The following is a 14,878-nucleotide window of genomic DNA, read 5'->3' on the forward strand; positions in this document are numbered from 1 at the left end:
GCAGTCCACTGCTTGTCGGCTCCGGTTTGTCAGTTGGCTTGAGTTTCTCCACTGCCCTCCCTCGTGGCTGGTTATTTGCTGCGGATGCCTCAATTGCGGGTCTATTGTTTGCTTGACTTTCTGAATGACATACTTTTGTTGTTGTTGTTATTTTTGTCTTGTCTTCTTGATTTTGTGTGTACGCTGTTAATTACCGTTGAAGCCTTTACGGTGTATTCAGGGCGGTACTCATACCCATTCTTAGCTGTTAGGAAATTTCAAGTGAATTTTAAATAGGGTTGTTCGGCATGCTCCGGCAATTATCGACGTCTAGCAATTGTCGAGACCTTTTGTATCTAGGAGAGGTTTCACACTTTGTTGGTATAGATCGTGTCTTTTAATTGCACTTATAAATTACTTAAATGGAAAGTAAATATCTATTTAATTAGCTGTGGATGGCCGTTGAAACCCTTATTTGCTACAAGATACTTGATGTAATTAGGTGCAATTAATGTAGAAAGGTAGTCTTAAAATAGTTTAAAAATCTCACATCAAAATATTTCATTTTTTTTTATTTTTTATATTTTCTCTTTACTCTGATAATGATGATGTTTCTGATGAAATTAAATTTGTATAGTGGTATATGGTCCAAAAGTAGTAAGACATTTTGATTTCAATTTTGCCCGAAACCCCATTCGTCGATATATTTTTTTCTAGCTTGGTATAACTGTCAGTGACATCTGTGCCAAATGTATCAAAATAATCATTAGTGTTTAGCATACGCTTGTTTTACAAAGTACCTAAAGTGCATTTAGCTATTTTTACGAGGAGTGAAATTATTCAACAAAGAAGTTCCATTAAATTTTGTGTACAGAATAAAATTTCTGGTGACGAAACCTTCAGAATGTTGGAAGATGCTTTCGTTGATAATTGCTTGTCGCGAGCAAGTGTTTTTGACTGGTACAAATTATTCAAAAACGGTCGAGAACGCGTTGACGACGAACCACGGTATATCAACATCAACTGCTCAATACCTTAATAAAATAAAGGAATTGGTACTTCAGAATCGACGATTAACAGTCAGAATCTCACTGGCATCGTTGGAATATCGGAAGGAGCAGTGAGAACCATTTTGAAAGATAATTTGGGCCTAAGAAACGTGAAAGTATGATTAACGAAGCCAGACTACCAGAATGCCATGAAACGTATTGTTACTGGCGATGAGTCTTGGTTCTATGCTTGCGAACCAGAAACAGACGATGAATCCGGCCGGATATCGTCGAAAGGTGAGCCGAAGCCGAAAAAATCACATCAAAGCAGGTCAAAAATCAATGTTATATGGCCAGTTTTCTTCAATTAGGTAGGCTTAGTGCACTCAGAGTTCCTTCCACCGGCCAATCTGTCAACAAGCAATACTATTTGCAGAAAACAAGAAAGTCAGTGCCTAAAGGAACCCGTGTTGGTATAAAACTATCTTCTAACTCTTTCGAATCGTCTTACTATCTATTACTCTGTCGTTAGTATATCATTGATCTTCAACAATGGTTTTAACTGATCTAACTAATTTTGATCGATTATTTATGCGAGATCGCAGCCAAATCTTATATTGTTTGTGCCATCGCTCTGTCAGCTTATTGACTAAAATTGCGGTCGGTGATAGATTCCCTTCTCCAAAGCTCACTGAAACACGCGATCATCATAAAAATTGAATGAGTTTATATCAAGAAACACACTATATATACGTCGGATTCAATTTAAAACATGGAAAGTAAGGAAATCCTCTGTACTGTGTTATTTCTTTCACCATAGTCGTCATCCAAATGATTGAAGTGTTATTTGCCTTCATTTTTCCACTCCTCCGTAAGAAAGGTTCTCTGGAATAACTTCATAACAATTATCTTTATTTATACATTTTTATTTTTATTAAAATTACAACAATAATATTATAGCTTAATTAATTTTTATTTAATCGTCACTTCATATCTTTGTCAGTTCTTCTTCAAAGTAGTCCTGTGCTTGCAACACTGTGAAAGAATCCGCATAGTCTTCTGGCTTTACAGCCCATGTCATCTCACAAAGTACAACGAAGAATATAAATATGAGCAAACAGAAGAATTTCGAGAACATATTTTCCGCGCTCAGATTTTAGATTAATACTTTTCAACAGTTTAATGATAACTAAGCTCCCAGCTACTTTTCGCTTTTTCGAGCTTCGAACTAACTTTTGTATGAACAAATGTGTTCTTGAAACTATATAGTACATACAAATGTATTTATTAAGAACTATGTATACATATTTATGTACAATATGTATATATAAGTAAATAAGGTAAATTTGTTAGTTATTTGTTAGTGTTGACTCCGCTTCCATTGTGGTGATTTTTTTTCTTGTTTTGGAGCTTGTTTGAACAGTTTTGTTTACTTAGTTTATTTAGACAAATGATAGTTCTAACTTAAACTCTAGTTAGACCACAAACAGAAACGTTTTTAACAACTCGAACTTGTCATTTTGAATTTAAAATTTATTTTTGTGTAACTTAAATATTTGCTATTCCCATGCTGACCTTTTATTAAGCTACTCCCGCTTTCTTCTTTCTCTCCACTCTTCCTGCCCATCGCATAAATGAGGTTAAGAATTAAGACCATATCTCTAAATGTATGATGTTAAATTTAGATATATTTAAATTAGAAATTTAGTCTAAAAATATGCACTAGGTTATGCTAATCTCATGCTCTTTCATTCTAAAGCTAAATTTTGGCGGCATGAATAAAGTAGAACCTCATGTCTTGTGTTAGCTTCATCTTTTCTAAAAGTTTGTTATAAAACTCAAATCCCATAATATTAGTATATTGTGTACCAATTACTTTCGGTCTTGCATGTAAAAAAATAACAGTTCAAAATAATCGAACTTTTAAGGCATTTTGTTCGAAATCTATACAAATCTTCCCCTCGGTTGTCTATATTCTTGTAGAACATAGCTAAATGGTGAATCATTATGAGATTTCCTAATTTCCACAGAAACTTCAAATTTGATGAGGAATGTTTATCATCATTCGAAAGAACATTCTTTGGTATTTATTTTTTGAAGATTATCTCTTCCAAATATTAGCCGCAGCACGTTTCTGATGGTACGTCTGCTGAGACCAATTTTCGATGATTCGTTCGAACATTTCGACTGGTAACTGGCGAGTGACACTCGCGATATTTTGCTCCAAGACCTGAATCGAAGCGGGTTTGTCCGCAGAGACTTTAGATTTTATATATTCCCAGAGGAAAAAGTCTTACGGTGTGATATCACATGTTCCTGGTGGCCAATCGATCTCCCAAAGCGTGAAATTATCTGCTCACCGAAGTGTTCTCTCAATAAAGCCTTTCATTGATTCGATGTGTGGAAAGTGGCGCCGTCTGGTTGAAATCAAATGTCGCCGGGACCACGAGCTTCGATTTCAGGCATAAAATAGTCGGTTGTCATGGTGCGATAACGGTCAGCATTCATAGTTACGGTTTCACCGACATCATGTTTGAAAAAATATTGACCGATGATTCCACCGGCCCGCAAACCACACCGAACCGTTGCTTTTTTCTGGATGAAATGACAGCACTTCAATCCCTCTTCTTGGGCCTCATCGCTGCACGAAATTTGGCTCGAAAACGTCGGATCTTCTTAGAACTTTTCAAGAGGCCATAGAGTGAAGCGATGTCGCTTGAGAAGGTCGAGCGGTTTCAGTTCTTTCATAAGCTTATTTTGTATGCTTTCAATTTAAGACCTGGGCATAGAATGCGCGAAGTCGTTCCATGCGTGAGTCCGAGTTTCTGCGAACGGCGCCGAATCGACTCCTCACCGTCTTCGTCTACACTCTCAGCTACGGCTGCTATATTTTCGTCACTGCGTGCTGGTGATGGTGTATTCGATCGAATATTATTCAATAATTAATGCTGGGTCTCAAAATGCGTGATGGTGTTTCGAATAGTACGCTCAGCAGACCGTTTATGTTGACCATAAGTTGAGCGAAGCGTGCAAAACTTGTTCCTCACAGAACATGACTTTTCGTAATAAAGTTGAACGATTTGTAAACGTTGTTCAGGTCTTTGCATGATGAAATGCCCAACAATACTGAACAAAAATAACATGAAAGCTTGACATGACTCACTAGTGTTCTGTTAAAAAATTGTTATTGAAATAAGTACCATTACTTGCATCATCTGTTAAAACTTAATTCCTGTAATATATTATGTACAATTTACATCCGTTCTTGCTATGTCTTATTGAAGAATACATTTTCCTTACAAAATTTGTTCGACGCCATTTTAAAGCAGGCCTGCGTTACAGCACAATTTAGTAGTAAGCGAAAGACTCATATACCTGTTCAAAAGGTAGTAGCGTGAATTGAACCTCTCAGTTCCTAAACTTTTGCTGCCGTACCTATGTCAGTTCATACCATTATTCTACCTTGCGTCTTTAGTAAGCTTTTCCATGCTATTCATTCACTTATTTTGACAGCTCCTTCAGATCGGATGGGTTGAAAATTCTAGTCCGGTATGAGAAAGAATATTCATCAAATCTTGCCACAAACAGTTGGAATCATCTTTTGTAAATATTTGTAACCTTTATAGCGTAGACTAGTATTCAACTAGATATTTTTATACAAGGAGTTGCATTCACGCAGTTGGTATTACGAAGGGCGCAACCACTTTAAGTAATTAAGATGAGCTGCCACTGCGCCGCTTGGTTTATTATGCTCACATATGGGAATTGATCCTAGTGGGTCGTTATATGGATATGGCTATATACCATAATACTTGTATATCGTATACATATATTAAAAATCTAATTAGTTTGGAACTCTGCTCTTTGCAGCGTAATTTGTGCTAGGCAGATGAAAATTCGAACGAAGTCTTTCTTAGTTTAAATTATACAAATGACAAAGTATAAAAACATTTACATTTATTTCAAAATCATATAGTTGTTTTAGTCCAAATGAATTAAAGTATTTAATGCGTTTTCTCTTTTTCTCTTTTCAGATGAACCAAATACTCGCTTGGAATAATGAAAAAATGCACCACATACTTAAATGAAAACACAGATCTAAAAAACTTAATGCAAAAAGCAAATTAAACGAAATAATATAAAAATTTAATTAAATAATATAAACACACATTTATTGCACAACAACAACAATGCCACAACATTGAATTACTTTGAAGACAGCTGCTTGTTGTTGAAGAAAATTGCGAAGAGCAACTGCTTATAATGCGTTTATCTAAAATAACCTATCACATAGGTTTCAAAAATGGTGCACACAAATTCGAACAACAGCAGCAGCAACAGCTCGAGCATACAGCAAAACTTCAAGCGACGGCTGGCGGCAAGGTTTGCTTTCACCTCGTGGGCTTTAAGTTTGAGAACGCTTGTTTTAGCAATATTTTTAACAATATTGACTTTTTAAGATAGTTAGGATGCAGTTTTGAAAGTAGTATCAAATTATATAGAAAGTAGTTTTTATCGTATTTGTTTTTGAAAAGTTAATCCATATTTTGAGCGATGTTTTTTATTTTATTTGTATTAACTTTACTCTTTTAGTAACTTTAATGTTGGGTATCGGCAACAACTCCAAGGTCTGCGTCATATGAAGTTGCTAATATGTAGTTACAACCTTAAAAAGTTTAAGTATGTAATCAACCTCCTAAGGCACAAACTTAGGCTTCTTGTCGCCTTCCACACTCCCCAGTGTAATTTCAAGAAACACTTATATAACATACGAAATGCCTTTTCTGCGACATGGAGCCTGAAATACAAGAACACTGCACAGCAGTAAAAATACGTCTTCGTCTATTTTCTGCTTTCAACTTAATCAGGAGACTTTGCGCTGTGATATTCGACTATAGTGAGAATATTAGTATTTCATTTTCGGTATTAGGGTCAATGACGGTTGGGCAACGTGGCGTTACGCATTTAGGTAGTTCGATTTTTGATCGTAAGCAGTGTTAGCTTCTGTATCATTTGTTAGTTTTGGTGGATTTTGTTCGTTGTTGTATATTTACAACAATATTCTTATTACCTTTCCTATCTTGAAACGGTAGGAATGCAGATATTCCGTAAGTCTACGCTATAGTAAGGGTACCGCTATGAAATGAATGTTATTTTGTGAAAATGAAATACTAATTTTGAGTGGAAATGCAAATAAAAAAATATTCAAAGTATCTTGGCCATCTTTTTAACAATTTGTGGATATCATGCCAATAGAAATATTCGCTTTTTTGAAGTAAACCAATCAGACACCCAATTTTCGACTTCTGTCTGGGCATCGAAGTGCTGCTCAGCCAATGCTTGTCCCATCAGTGAATGAATAAACAAATGGTAATCGGAAGGGGCCAAGTCTGTTGAATTCGGCGGGTGGCGTACCAGTTCACAGTCAAGTACTTTGGTTATATCCTGTGCATTGCCGCGTAACAAAATAATTTTGTCGTATCGTCTGGCCCATTCTGGGTGTTTTTCCATCAATGCAAGATTCAGATTGATCATTTGTTTTCTGTAGCGATTAATATTAATATTGGGTGGATTAAAAAATCGTTTCGTATTTCTAATCAAACTTTATTTTTTTTTTATATTTACACTAATAAAGAAATAAACAAATATATACTATATTGATCGACCACTTTTTGCCATTTTTCCGCTAGAGACATTAATCAGTGTAAAAATTTCATCAGTGTAAATCGATATTTCGAAATTTCCAGAACGGAAGCGAGCGAACCATTTTGGTGCTACACGAACTGATACAGCAACGTCTCCGTAAACTTCACAAATTTCATTGGTTGCTTGCGTGGCATTGTTCCCTTTTTAAACAAAAATTTGGAAATATAGCGAATTTCTTCCTTATTTTCACTCATTTTTGAAGAGCTGTAACGTTTTTTTCCAACTTCACCGAATTTATTTTTCTTTGTTTTTTGGTTAAATGAAGCTTAAAGTTTAACCTTTCCAACAATATATGGTATGACACAAGCACACACAGCACTGAAGATACACGACTGCAACAACACCTATAGACAAAATACGAAAAGACTTTTTCGACTACCCATTAGTTTCACCAGGTTTTACCAAACACATTTATAGCTTACTTACCGAATCAATCTGTTTTGTAGTCGTTGCTGATGGTTGTCCCAGACTAATCTATGATTTTTTATGTTTAGGATCCTTAAAGTAAATCCATTTTTCATCGCCAGTGACAATTCAGAAGTTGCTTTTGGCTTTCCACTTGTCTCTCATTCAATTCATGTTGTAGCCATTTTTCAAAATTTGGTCTGAAACATTGAAGATGGCTGCCATTTGCATTTGACTTAAAGTATCTTCTTCATCCAATATATGTGGCTTGCAGTTCAGCGCCTTCAAACTATTTTCGTGGTCTTCCACGTTCTGCATTTCTCACATCCAATCGCTATCTATGAACGGTTGAAGCCATCTATTGCATGTTGCTTCTAATAAAGCATGATCATCGTATATCTCGACAAGCATTCCATACAACTCTGCAGCACTTTTCTTCAAATGGAAAGAAAAAAGTAATGCTTTCCGCAAATCATCACTTTTCGGCATAAAGTTTGTCATTTTCAACACAATACAAAAATACGACGTTGTTTGTCCAATGACTGTAAGGTTATTGAATATATTTGACAGAGGTCATGCCAACCAACCAGAAAAAAATAAGTCTCGTTCACAACAAATGTTCCCTCTAACTCATGTTTATCTTAACGCTCCCTTCATACCGGTACACTGTCTTCTTCGGAAGTTTTGATAAAAATAACTACTAGAAAGGTTTAGTCCCTATTTTATTTTAGGCCCGAAAATCTTCTACGATCAGTACTGATATACTTCAATCGAATATATTAATTAATAAAAATCGCTTATTAAGTACAAGTCACTAATGACTTCTCTCCCACCTTTCGCAGCGCTTCAGCGGCAGCCATAGCAACAACAGCAATAGCAATTGTGGAAGCGCACGCGGCAGTGGCAGTGGCAGCGGCAGCGGTGTTAGCGGTGGCAACGCCACCAACAATCGCAACAGCATTGGCAACGGCAGCTGTGTGTCGACGTCAACTACATCAGCAGCAACAACAGCAGCGGCAGCGGGAACTGGCAAGCGACGCAAATCAAAGCCGACAAAGTGCTTTAGTAGCACAGTGTTTCGCTGTTGTATACCTTGTCGCGGGGGCGGCTCAGCAGCCCCCGCTACAAGTCCGCCCCATTCGCCCGCTACGCCCGCGGATGATGTAAATAACGGCACTAGTATAACCGCAGCAATCCAGAAGGAGTACGCCAAAGCAGCAAATGAAAAGAAACGAGATAGCGCCAACATAAGTGCACCCTATGCCGAACTAGATGCCGACGTAGATGCCGACGTCGACGTTGAAGCAGTAGCAGCGAATGGCAAGAAGCATTCGCTAGCCGACACAATTGCCACCTCGGCAACCACACCCCTATCTTTGAAAACTATTATAAACGACAGTGATGAACTCGAGCCGCCGACCTTGAGTGTGGCCGACATTGCAGCCGCCACTCTTGCCACCGGTATCGTAGCACGTAAAGCCGAACCGGAAACACTGAGCGACGCCAGTGTCTCACCGACCGCTGCCATACAGCAGCCCCCATACCTGGGTGCGCCTATTAACGTCCCTCAGGGCTTGAATCCCAACGGAAGCGCCGCCTTAAGCATCAGCGCACAGCAAATTTCACCAACTAAAACGTCTAGTAGCGTGCCGACAGTGACGTCCTTTACCACTGTTATTGGGCAAACAAGCAACGCAGCCACACTGCAGCAGCAACAGCAAACTCAACAACAACAACAGGTACCGCCACCACCGCCACCCGCCGCGCAATCAGCGCCACGCGTCTCGCAATCACAAACCTCGCCACTACCGCACATCAAAGAGGAGGAAGAATCCGAGCATATCGGCAATCGGCACCAGTACTCACCGCCCGTCGACGCCGAGCAGGCTGTTGGCGGCGTCTTAACTACGGTTAGTGACAGCAGCGAAAGCACAAACGCACCCCAATCTACAAACACATCGTTCTCAGCGCCGACCAGCGGCCATCAGGAGTTAGTCACACCGAGCGTTTCAACTCCTTCGCCACGCATCAAGCTCAAGTTTCGCAAACAACACAAATCGGCTTGGTCTCGTTCGGTACTTGCGCCCAGTAGCGCCACCAGCAGCGTTGCTGGTGTTGGCGGCAGTAGCGGAGGAGGCGTCGGCGGCGGCGGTAGTAGCGGTGGTGGAGGTGCTGGTGGCGGCAGTGGCAGTGGCGGCGCTACCTCCAACGAAACCCTCGCTTCGAACGGCAGCAATACCAACACAGCGACCAGCGTCAGCAGCGGCGGCTTACATCGCATCTCATTGTCTTCGGTGCCACACGCGTCCAGCTCTGCACAGCTCCTACCAGCTACCAAGATGCAGGCCGAACAGGGCTCCATTGGCGATTTGCAGAAATACCACAGCAGATATTTGAAGAATCGGCGGCATACACTAGCGAATGTTCGGTAAGTACCTCGTGAGCTTAAGCTATATACCGATCTTTAATAGCTTTAACTATATTTAAAACCATAGTCGCGAAATTACCGCATCTCACATTTATTCCTTTACTTATCTCTTCGGTAAATATAAATTTTGTACGCCACTCGCATTCGCAAATTCTTTAATGCACCATTTCAACATGCAACAGCCATAAACGCTTGTAAAAACGTCATAATCGAAGCCACCGACTTTCGTTACTGCTGTGCGACGTTCGTGGCACGTGATCGCCATGCGAATTACTCAAATACACTCAGTTTGCGTTGAGTGGCGGGCGTTGTCACTTGAATTGACTACAAATTGAGTATTCCCTGTCATCCTGATGACATTAACGGTACCAGTATGCGCTGAATGTTAAAAAAAAAAATAAAAATTATTGACAGAGAAAGGGCGTTGACAGTTTAAGTTCCCAAGCTCTCAACAAACACCAATTGTTTTTTCGCAAAAATAGAGTTGTGAAAGGGGTAAACCGTTCGTATTAAGAGAATATTTTGAACCTCGAAGTCAAATATAACTGTTAAGGAAGTGACGTTTGTATACTACACTTTAATATGTCTAGCAGCAATCGCTTCTCATAGGGGCTCAAAATTTGATTTATCCTCAACTCGTCTTGCCGTGGAGCTTATTCGCATTTGTCTTGTTCAATATGTACCAGGTCGCCCTTATTTTTCCGAAGCACTGTATTTTTTCTGTTGCACAAAATATTTTACTTATATTCGTGTTACCGGGTTTTAAATCCAATCAGTGTGTATTTAAGACCCGGAAACTGGGTGAAAAGTTTGTATAAATCTTCTATCAGATTTGAGTCTGAGTATTCGACTTTGTTTTTAAGAATTTATCCTATCTTGTACCAGATTTGCATCATGATCTCTCAATTCTAAGGTTCACTCCATTTCTGTCTGGTCTGAAATTATTTAGCGAGTCTTTGCAGTTGACTAGTGCAAATCATCTTTAGCTAAGATAAAGTTTCAAATAACTAAATTTAATAGTTCAAAGCTCTGACGATCGAAATGAACTTGGTATCAAACCAATCTTTTTGTGAACTATTCGATATCCTTGCTAATCAACGTCGAAGGAAAAGTAAAACTATTTTTTATTTCAATTATTTATTTATAATCGTTCACCCCTTAACCTCTTCTTGCTGTTGCTCTTTCACACCTTAACCTCTTCTTGTTGTTGTTCGCTTTCGAACTACTACTTTTCTCTTGGTTGTTCTGCGAGCTACGGCTGCTCTCTTAGATGTTGAGCGAGTTACGGCTGCTCTCTTGGTTGTTGTTCTCACAGCAGCTGGTCTGTTAGGTGCTAAGGTTGTTCTAGCTGCAGTTCTTCTAGTTGTAGTACGCCTTCTAATACGAATACGTCGAGTGGTTCTTCTTCTACGGACACTTGGGGAAACAGTAACGCGTCTGCGCCTTCTAACCACCTTTTTTTTGACAGGGGTTCCTTTCGATTTTTCGAATTAAAGGATTAGCTTTCACTAGGTTGTTTAAGGTGAAGAATATTTCTATCTTTAATCTTACCTGTGCTAGATGCTTCCACAGCTTCGGTACTACTGTCTGCACTGTTGTCAGCACTGCTGTCTGTACTGCTGTCATAATCAGATGAGTAGTCTGCGGTAGATTCACCTACTGGATTCTCAGTGCTGTCGTCTGCAGCTGGAGCGTCTGTCGACGTATTGGTGGATTCATCGGTGGATGTATATGTATATGCTGGATCGTCTGTACTTCCCTCTGAAGAGTTTTCATCGGTGGATCCATCAGAAGAAGTATATGTGTATGTTGGATTGTCTGTACTTCCATCATCATAATATTCGGACGAGTAATATTCTTCATAGCTTGATGGAGCAGCTGTTGTTGCATCGGCCGCATGTACTCTAGTGCTGGCTAACGCGACAAGGAGTATAAATTGTATCTTTAGTGCCATATTTGCAGAACCTATGCCTGGAGGTGCTAGTTTTGACTGTTCTTTTGACGCAATGTGCTAGTTGTATATCAGGGCTTTTAAAGTAAGAAGTTTTATTTTTATTTGTTAATAAAACTGCACTCTCTTTAAACTCAAAGAAAGTTGCTCTGCTCTGAACACTTAGCGTTCGTAGTTTTTCACCTTCTTAGGTAAACACTAAAAACTATTATTTTCTGTACCACTGTGGTACCAAACTCTTAGCTTAATATTAACTCACGTGTCCAATTATATTTTGCATGCGGTTTTTTCTTTGGCACCACAAATTATTGAACAGCTGAGTCTTCAAATAGTGGTAATGATTCATAATAATTTGCCGTTGTAATTATCTGTTTTATAATAATGATGACATAAGAACACAAGATCATGATTGGGGTGAACAGTTTGTTACTTGATTAAAAGATGCCTTCTTTGCCAACCTTGGCTCTGAAGTCGCCGAGCGCGATCTTCATATCGTGACGGGTCATTTCTCATACGCTTCCTTCAAACGTTCGTAGAATTGCGCTTTAATATCGGTCCTAATCTTCTGTCGGGGCGTGTGCTCATAGTAGACTAATTTGATGGAATATAGCCTTGAGGCGAAATGTGGCTGTCTTTCAATCATCGTGGTGAATTTGGAGGAAAGATAGCGAAACATCCGACCGTTGCTAAAGTCTACATCAAATTTTTCATAGCATTTCCTGGATTGCGGTGATGTGATTCCAGTTGCGTATCCGTAAATCGACTACAAGATCGGAACTCGTTCCAAACGACAATTTTAATTTTCATAGATCCGAAATGGAATACTAACTTTCCGAAGATCAATATCAAATACTTAGCAAATAGTTTTTAATAATTTAATTTTTTTATAACATAGTTTTTAGACCATCTGATATTTTAGGATTTTTAAAAGGAGAGCTAATTTAAAACCTGCACCACTTAACCTCTTCTGTTAGCAGCCCAACTTCTTTTTAGCTGCAGTCGCTTGTCTCCGAGCTGCTGCTTGTCTCCTGGCTGCTACTGGTCTTCTAGCTGCTGCCCTGGACTGTCGTCGTTTCGGTGGAATCATCATCATAGTAATATATTGGATCGTCTGTACTTCCCTCTGAAGAGTTTTCGTCGGTGGATTCACCAGAATATGTTGTTGGATAGTCTGTACTTCCATCGAATCATATTCTTCATAGCTTGATGGAGCAGCTGTTGTTGCACCGGCCGCATAGACGCTGGTGCTGGCCAAAGCGACAAAAACCAAAGAGGCTAGGAGTATAAATTGTATGTTTAGTGCCATCTTTGCCGAACGTATGCTTTGGAGGTGCAAGTTTTGACTGTTATTTAGAACCAAATTGCTTGGTATATACATATTCCTATCTTAATTTGTTTCGCCCCTAAACGAGCTCACCTGACGGTTTCTTCTCTGGAACAATAGGATGAATATAAGAGTATCTCAAGTCGTCATCTACCAAACGTCGCCCAGTTATCGGTGACCTGTTAGAAAATGCGTCATGTAAAGGCTATCTCGCCTTTCGAAATATCATCTTCTTTGTCATCATTATCCTCGCTACTACCTTCGTACTCGTAGTCTTCTGGTAACTCATTGCCTAAACCGTCTTCGTTGGAGTTATTTTCTTCGCTTTCGTTGTTATTATCCTCACCTCTGTCGTCATCATTTTTATTCTCCTCAGAATCATCTTCGTTTTCACTACCTTCTTGGTCGTTATCGTCTGTCAAGTAGTGCTCTCTTCTCATAGGGCTCTGGCTTATCCTCAACTCATTTCGCCGCGGAGATTATCTGATTTTGTCTTTTCAAACTTGTAGCAGGTCATCCTTATTGTTTTAAGGTACTAGGATCTTTCATTTGATTTAAATATTTTACATATGTTCTTGTTGCCGGGTTTCGAATCCAGCCGGTGCGTCTCTATGACCCGGAAACCGAGTAATAAGTTTGTATAAATCTTTTAGCAGAGTTGTGTCTAACTACTTGTCTTTGTTCTTAAAAATTCTATCTTGTAATAGATTCGCTCCATGATTTCTCAATTCCATGGTTCACTCTATTTGAAAGATTCTGTCAGATCTGAAATTATTAAGCGAGTCTTTTGCTTTTGACTAGTGCAACTCTTGATAAAGTTTCAAACAACTAAATTTAATAGTTTAGATCTCTAACGATTGAACTGAACCTGATATCAAAATATTCAATCTGCTAATTGCGAACTTTCCAAGTTCCTTACGAATCAATATGCAAAGAAAAATAAAATATTTTTTGTAACAAATATTTATTTATGTAGAATCGTTCACCCCTTAACCTCTTCTTACTTGTCTTCGAACTACTACTCTTCTCCTGGTTGTTCTGCGAGCTACCACTGTTCTTCTGGTTGTTCTGCGAGCTACGGCTGCTCTCTTAGATGTTCTGGGAATTACGACTGCCCTCCTGATCGTTGTTCTCACAGCAGCTGGTCTGTTAGGTGCTACGGTTGTTCTAGCTGCAGTTCTCCTAGTTGTAGTGCGCCTTCTAATACGAATACGACGAGTGGTTCTTCTTCTTCTACGGACACTTGGGGAAACAGTAACACGTCTGCGCCTTCTAATCACTCTTCTTTTGACAGGAGTTCCTTTAGATTGGTCGAATTAAATGATTAGCTTTCACTAGTCTGTTTAATGTGAAAAAGATTTATATCTTTAATCCTACCTGTGCTAGACGCTCGTACAGCTTCGGTACTACTGTCTGTACTGCTGTCATCATCAGATGAGTAGTCCGCGGTAGATTCATCTACTGGATTCTCAGTGCTATCGTCTGCAGCTGGAGCGTCTGTCGATGTTTCGGTGGTTTCATCGGAGGATGTATATGTTGGATCGTCTGTGCTTCCCTCTGAAGAGTTTTCATCGGTAGAGTCATCGTAGGATGTATATGTTGGAGTGCCTGTACTGTCGTCATCATAATATTCGGTGGAGTCAGATGTTGTTGAATCGGCCGCATTAACGCTGGTGCTGGCCAAAGCGACAAAGACCAAAGCGGCTAGGGGTATAAATTGTATCTTTAGTGCCATCTTTGCAGAACCTATGATCTGTAGGTGCTTGTGTTGACTGTTCTTTAGGCGCAATGTGCTTGTTATATATCATGGCTTTTAAACCAAGAAGTTTTGTATTTATTCGTAAATAAAACTACACTCTTTGTAAACTCAAAGAAAGTGGCTCTGAACACTTTGCTCTCGTAGTTTTTCACTTTCGTAGGTAAACAATAAAAACTATTACTTTTTGTCCCAAGGTATAACGTCTGTATTCGGTATTTTCACAGTTTGTTGAATATGAACACAGTCCTTTATTCCATCCATTCTTAATTCTTTCGTCTCTGAAAGAGTTCGTTTGACAGTTTCTTCCTACTATAGGGTCACTTCAAAGACGTCTACG

The 14,878-nt window shown here is 39.2% G+C and overlaps 2 protein-coding genes across 2 annotated transcripts; one reads left to right on the top strand and one right to left on the bottom strand.

Moving 5' to 3' along the window:
• Positions 1-1,177: 1,177 nt before the first annotated feature.
• On the top strand, positions 1,178-9,511 carry LOC120774592 (cAMP-specific 3',5'-cyclic phosphodiesterase-like). The gene is made up of 3 exons (XM_040104324.1): positions 1,178-1,265; positions 5,263-5,351; positions 7,922-9,511. Exons 1-3 carry the CDS (start codon positions 1,178-1,180, stop codon positions 9,509-9,511), a joined length of 1,767 nt encoding a protein of 588 aa, XP_039960258.1.
• Positions 9,512-10,473: 962 nt separating this feature from the next.
• On the bottom strand, positions 10,474-13,222 carry LOC120774593 (dentin sialophosphoprotein-like). Its single transcript, XM_040104325.1, has 5 exons — positions 12,997-13,222; positions 12,876-12,890; positions 12,609-12,733; positions 11,059-11,518; positions 10,474-10,493 (listed from the first exon to the last, which is right to left on the bottom strand). The coding sequence occupies exons 1-5, from the start codon at positions 13,220-13,222 to the stop codon at positions 10,474-10,476; spliced, it is 846 nt and encodes a 281-aa protein (XP_039960259.1).
• Between the last annotated feature and the right edge of the window lie 1,656 nt (positions 13,223-14,878).

The sequence above is a fragment of the Bactrocera tryoni genome, chromosome 4 (genome assembly GCF_016617805.1).
Source record: "Bactrocera tryoni isolate S06 chromosome 4, CSIRO_BtryS06_freeze2, whole genome shotgun sequence".
Taxonomy (NCBI): domain Eukaryota; kingdom Metazoa; phylum Arthropoda; class Insecta; order Diptera; family Tephritidae; genus Bactrocera; species Bactrocera tryoni.